Source organism: Xenopus laevis, chromosome 2S (genome assembly GCF_017654675.1).
Source record: "Xenopus laevis strain J_2021 chromosome 2S, Xenopus_laevis_v10.1, whole genome shotgun sequence".
NCBI classification, from domain to species: domain Eukaryota; kingdom Metazoa; phylum Chordata; class Amphibia; order Anura; family Pipidae; genus Xenopus; species Xenopus laevis.
In genome coordinates, this window is record NC_054374.1 from 112,900,618 (window position 1) to 112,907,822 (window position 7,205).

At 34.9% G+C, this 7,205-nt stretch overlaps 1 protein-coding gene across 1 annotated transcript in view; it reads left to right on the top strand.

Annotated features, from left to right (window-relative positions):
- uggt2.S (UDP-glucose glycoprotein glucosyltransferase 2 S homeolog) overlaps positions 1-5,212 on the top strand; it is a 65,061-nt gene extending 59,849 nt beyond the window's left edge. Inside the window, 1 exon segment of the mRNA NM_001092799.1 lies at positions 3,752-5,212. Coding sequence (NP_001086268.1) covers positions 3,752-3,841 — 90 coding nt within the window. The 3' untranslated portion in view covers positions 3,842-5,212.
- Positions 5,213-7,205: the final 1,993 nt, after the last annotated feature.

Consider the following 7,205-nt stretch of genomic DNA (forward strand, 5'->3'; position numbering starts at 1 on the left):
TTTGCCCTTGATCCCCCTCTGGCATGCCACTGTCCAGGTCGTTGCACCCTTTAAACAACTTTAAAATAATTTTTCTGGCCAGAAATGTCTTTTCTAGCTTTTAAAATTCGCCTTCCCATTGAAGTCTATGGGGTTCGCGACGTTCGCGAACCGTTTGCATTTTTGACGCAAGTTCGCGAATATGTTCGCGAACTTTTTTTCCGACGTTCGCTACATCCCTATTGATCACTTTCTCGGTTGATGTCAACCAATATCATGATTTATTTGCTTAAATTGCCTTAATTGGAACTAAATACCAACAAGAGAGAGGCAAAATGCAGGAAGCATAAATTTCCAATAAAGAATAGCATTTACACAATAATTCAACTAAAATCAATATATTTGATACATTTAAAATGTTCCCCTTGCTTCCCCAAATATTTTTTTGGGAGACTAATATGTTGAATGTGTTTTCTACTTATGTAAAGTATAAATAAGTAAAGTATATGTACCATCCAGTTCACAATTTAATATTCCGACAATTTTGCGAACAGAAAAGAATGATATTTTTGTCAGATGTGACAAATTGTGCTTTGTTCTGCTAATGTAAAAAAAGTATTTCTTCTTTTTACAGGTATGTTTTTTTTTGTTTTTTTTAATATAAGTCCTGGGCCTTGTTGTATCAGACTTGCTGAAGTTCTTATTTGACTTACCAGGTTTCTAGACTACTTTAGAAAAGTTAAATAGTAAAACTTTATTCTAATCCTTCTCAGGGACTGTTAGAGAAGCCCTCTGGGCAGTCTGCTTGTGATGAGAAAGTTGCTAAGCTTTATGTGGATAAGGGGGGGAGATGGATCAGTAAATTACTGTAGCTTGAAGTAGTGAACAATGCTTAGCCATTTAAGAATGTCTTGGCAGAGGAGTTAAAAAACCATTGCTGAAATAAATGACGCATCCTTTTACTGGAGAGTTTGCAATGTATTTCAGTGCTCGAAGTCATCTCACCCATACTGATGTATAATCCAGTAAAACCAATGAAGCTTATACTCAAGAGGGTTGAAAAGTATAAAGCTGATGACCATTAGATTAAAAATGGTTTACAGTCACCTCCCAAAAAGGTTTCCATAATCAAAGATTTTTCTAGCTAAAGTTACATTGACCTATGTACTTTATAATAAATTGGCCAATCCCAAAACCAAATCGTTTTTGTTCAAATCTGATATTTGCTGTGGAGTAAGGGATGCCAGCCACTGAATGCATATGTAAGTTTGTTTCAATCAGATTCACACAAAAAGCACTTGCATATGAATCCACATGTTTTATTTATCATGTAAGAGTTACATGACACTGTACTGAACATTAGCAACTTTGAATTTACCAGATCTGGTATGTTGAGACACTGTAAGGTGCAGTTACCATTCAGCAATTTAGTGGTCCTTCTGTATTAAAATTGACTTTGCTAGTGACTATCGAGCTAAAGACTACTGCTAGCCTTACCTGCTATTGTATTGTATTGCTGTAGTATTTGGGCACATTAGAATGAATTCTTATTGTAGGGTGCAGACAATATGCTTTTATACAGATCTCCTTATGTAAACTATTGCCATCCTCTGGAGCTCTTTTTATGATGTCAAATTATTACATCAAGTCTAACTGTTCTAAAGGAAATTCTAACAGACAGTTATTTAAAAGGGATAACTGAATTTTGGTATATACTGGTATATAATGGACATTTTAAATGACTCCAGCCTTGCATAATAATTTACTCCACTTGCAACAAAAAAGATAACAGTGGTATGTCTTTCATTTTACCAGGTACTAGGGTTTTTTTCTGAACAAAGAGTTTTAGTGAAGCAGTATTCAGTTGTATGAAATTAAATCAAATGTGAAAAACTGTCTGTGAAAAAAAATTGGGTATACTTGTAATTTTGCTAATTTGAATGCATGTAACTGCTCAATACTGATTACTGTCAACACCAAATTGGTTGGATTAACTTGTTAAGCCTTGAGCTTCATAGGCAGGTGTGTCCAATCATGAGAAAATGTATTTAAGGTGGCCAATTGCAATTTGTGCTTCTGTTTGACTCTCCTCTGAAGAGTGACAGCATGGGATCCTCAAATCAATTCTCAAAAGATCAGGAAACAAAAAATATTCAGTATCATGGTTTAGGGGAAAGCTACAAAAAGCTATCTCAGAAGTTTAAACTGTCAGTTTCAAATGTAAGGAATGTAATCAGGAAAAGGAAGGCCATAGGCACAGTTGCTGTAGAACCCAGGTCTGGCAGGCCAAGAAAAATACAGGAGCGGCATATGCGGAGGATTGTGAAAATGGTTACAGACAACCCAAAGATCACCTCTACAGACCTGCAAGAACATCTTGCTGCAGATGCTGTATCTGTACATCGTTCTACAATTCAGCACAATTTGCACAAAGAACATCTGTATGGCAGGGTGATGAGAAAGAAGCCCTTTCTGCACTCACGCCACAAACAAAGTCGCTTCTTGTATGCAAAAGCTCATTTAGACAAGCCACAGCCATTTTGGAACAAAGTGCTTTTGACAGATGAGACAAAAATTCAGTTATTTAATCATAACAAAAAGCGCTTTGCATGGCGGAAGAAGAAGAAGAAAAACACCTGCTACCTACTGTCAAATTTGGTGGAGGTTCCATCATGCTGTGGGGCTGTATGGCTAGTTCAGGGACTGGGAGCCCTTGTTAAAGTCGAGGGTTGGATGAATTCAACCCAATATCAACAAATTCTTCAGGATAATGTTCAAGCATCAGTCACAAAGTTAAGTTACACAAGGGATGTATAGTCCAAAAAGACAATGACCCTAAACACACTTTGGAATCTACAAAGGCATTTATGCAGAGGGAGAAGTACAATATTCTGGAATAGCCATTACAGTCCCCCCGACTTGAATATCATTGAAAATCTATGGGATGATTTGAAGCAGGCTGTCCATGCTCGGCAGCCATCAAATTTAACTGAACTGGAGAGATTTTAAATGGTTGAATATTTAAAAATACCGCCATCCAGTATCCAGACACTCATCAAAGGCTATAAGAGGCGTGTAGAGGCTGTTACATTTGCAAAAGGAGGCTCAACTAAGTATTGATGTAATATTTCTGTTGGGGTGCCCACATTTATGCATCTGTCTAATTTTGTTATGATGCATATTGTATATTTTCTGTTAATCCAATAAACTTTATGTCATTGCTGAAATACTACAGTTTCCATAAGGCATATTATATATTAAAATGAAGTTGCTACTTTGAAAGCTCAGCCAATGATAAACAAAACTCCAAAGAATTAAGAGGGGTTCCCAAACTGAAAATGATTACCCTCAGGGGACCTTTGTGGCAAGTCTTAAATTGTGATATTTTACAAAAGAACAATCATATTTTACAAATATGACTTTGATGTTTGTCTATTTTTTAAAATATCAGTTGTTTGCAATTTTGAGGACTGTTGTCTTTTTAAGGGTTTCAATATTCAATTAACAAGTTAAGGGAAAGTGAATGGTGTGTATGTGTCTATATATAGATAATGGCAATTATATCAAATAATAAATGTGTTCTCCATTTCACTGGTGAATGATGTGCTGCAAAGCAAATCCATGTGGGAAACAACATCATTTATACTTTATTTTTGATGTTCCACTTATCCATACTTACATATGTAGTTTAGGTAGGATTAAGTAATTATTGCTAATTATTGTTAAACTGAATAATTAGTCCTGGGATTAACTATTTTTTGTATTTTGTCAGGTTTTGTTTGTGGACCCAGTCCAAGAGAATGCAGCTGATTATGTGAAGCTCGCAGAATTATTTTACCGACATAATGTTCCTCTTAGGTAATGTATAGGTATTCATAAAAGATTTTGTGAGAAAAAATTAAATTACACTAACATTACCTGAAAGCGTATGCAGTTTAGAAATATGATAACCTTTTATTTGTTAATCATGCGCCTATCTTTATGGTTATCTAGGATGTGCTCCCTTTGATATTACAGGTAGAGGATCTGTACTGTATATTTAAGTGTATTTGGCAGTTCAAAGCAATAGCAGTTGCAGCACAATAAGAGAGCACAGCAACAGAGGTTGATGAATCAGAAATGTAATAAAATCATTCTACCAAAGAAACAAAGTGTGTTGCATTTTTTTAAGGTTTGATTTTAAAATTGTGTACAGTATAGTCAATAAATTTAAAGAATTAATTCTTTGAAAACATGCATGTAAAGGCATAATCGCAGTTAAAAGCACCCTTTTGCTCAATTAAAGCTCTTAGCTCTTAGTCGTCCTAAAGTTTTTCACATGCAGCGAGTGTGTAAGTATCCTATCATTTCACCCTGCTGGCTTAAAATTTCTCATATCTTAGCTTTTTTGTTTGTTTGTTTTATTTCCCTAGGATCGGATTTGTTTTTGTTATAAACTCTGATGAAGAAAGCAACACTGGGGAGGATGCAGGTGCAGCCTTCTTGCAGGCATTTAACTACATAGCAGAAGAATCTGACAGCGCTCAAGCATTTTCTTCCATAATAAATGTTAGAAATTAAATTTTCAGTTCTACAGTAGTTCATTTTTATAATGTAATATTACTGTAGTCTGCACAAGGAATCAACACTTTTCTAACCACTATGAGTAACTGCTTAAGTTATATAAAACAGAGGTACCCGCATTATTGACAGCCCTTTTCCTGGGATAGCTAAAAGCACTGCAATGGGGGAAGGAAGGCCTAAAGGAAATATTAGATAGAGCGAGAAACATGGAGTGGATGCTCATTTGGACAGATACTCTGTCCAAGTTTGGGCAGAACTTTAGCACTGGTTTTCTTTTTTCCTTGTATTATCAAGGGACTTGAATTTCCAAAAAAGATATTAAGGGAAGCTGTTAAATACTAACTATGCTTGACTATACTGTAAAATTATTTATAGCAAAATATAATATACTCTGAGTATGATAAAGATATTAGGGATCTCCCAGTACTGATCTAGAAACCCTCTGAGAAAGGGCCTTGTGTGAGCAAGGTTCTGTATTACACCTCTGGAGAATAGGTGTATATTAGTTATGTATCTTTTTAGAGGGTGTGATGTTTATCCATATCTTTCTGGGCCAATAGGCATCAGCCATTTACATTGTATTCATTGTTGACCTTGGTATCCCGATTTCGCACAGGTTTAAATTTCGTACAGGGTTATATGTCATTTGTCAATATTTAAAAAAAAAAAATGGGTATGGTTGTTTTCTAGTGTTTGTGCCAAATAGTTTCAAAAATGTTTTACAGATGTATAACAAATTAGATGATGGCGAGACACTTACTGTAGACATAATAAAGGCTGTCTTGAAGTCGGATCTTCGGAAGGTGGATGTTGACAAAGTTATGGGTTTACTCTCTGAAAATAACAACAAAATAAAGGTATGTCAATAATTTCAAATGGTTGCCTACATCTGCAGCTAATCAAATTTCTGAATTTCTATACTATGCCTTACTTGATAGAATACATTCAGCAGTCATTAAGATCCACATTTGACAAATACTTATCAGAGTATGTATATACATTTTTCTTAAAAGATAGACTTTTTAGTTGCTAAAATTTAGAGTCTGTCATTTCTGCAAGATGCTTTGTTTAAACACAATTGCCGTTAAAGGATAATAATGTTTACTGTCGCACTTTCTACTATTTTTGCCACAAGGCAAATCTTTTTTTACAGGCTGCCACAGTGCCTAGTAGCACAAGCCTTGTTTTACACAAAACAACCAATGCCTAAAATTGGGTGTCTGCCATTGACAACTGAGAACTAAATAAATGCACATGAATGGCGAGATATCTATTGTCACTTTTTATGTTGCTTATCTTTTTCTTCAGGCCATATTCTCTCAATCTTTTAGTATTGTATTCAAACCACTGCCGATTTAGTAGGGTAAGTGACACCCTAGCACCCTATAGAATTGCAGAAAAAAAAGAGAACCTTTCCTCAGGAGCCTCCTCGATTTCAAATGTAAGCACACATAATAAATCTGTAGCCAAATCTCTCCACATTGTCATAATCTCTTTATCTTACTAGGCACATATCTTGCTTGCTGCAGCACACAGCCTTCTTTTCAATATAATAAATAATGCCTCCATCCATTTACCAGCACACTGGCCCACCCCTAATTATGTACACATAACTGGTCCTGACTTTCCCAGAAATACAGTTTTTGATATATTGAATGATTTATCATGCTTGTACAGTTTAAATACTATAAGAACACTTTCAAATCAGTTACATTTTCAGTTACGGATGCTATCATATATATTCTTTTCCAAGAACTTAAGAGAGACTGTGTATGGATAAAAGGGTATTTTGCATCATAGAACTCAGCAATAGAGTGAAATCAGTTAGGTTCACATTATGACACAGAAAGAAACACAGTTAGGCTGCCAGATTCTGAAAGGGAAATCTGGGGGCATAGAAATTATTGTGCAGAGAAGAAAATATATGAATGATCAAAACTGTATGATTGAACAAAATCACAGCTGTTTGTTTTTTATTCTCACATTTTTAAGCTGTAAATTGTGTCTTGAGTATTACCCTTGAGGGGTGAAGCAATGGATGTTTCATATTATCCCAGAATGGCAAATAACAGTGGAGAGAAGTTTATGCATAAAACGTTTAGTATGTTATAGAACGGCCAGTTCTAAGCCACTTTTCAATTGGTCTTCATTATTTATTTTTTCTTATAGTTTTTTAATTATTTGCTTTGCTCTGACTCTTTGCAGATTTCCATCCCTGACCCCATCTAAAACAAATGTTCTGTAAGGCTACACATGTATTGTTATTGCTACGTTTTATTACTCTTTCTATTCAGACACACTTCTATTCATATTCCAGTCCACAGAGCAGTGCATGGCTGCTAGGGTTATTTGGGCCCTAGCAAACAGATTGTTGAAACTGCAAACTGCAGAATTGATGAATAAAAAGCTAAATAACTCAAAAACCACAAATATTAAAAAATTTAAACGTATTGCAAATTGTCTCAGAATAGCACTATCTACATCATACTAAAAGTTAACTCAAAGGTGAACAACCCTGTTAAGGCACAGACAGTACTCCTTTTGTCTTAATTTAAAAGCTTTTATTCTAGAGATGCATCAAATTCATAATTTTTCAATATTCCTAATTACCAAATCCACAAAAATTAAGTACATTTTTAAAATTCTTTTAATTTTCCTATGTA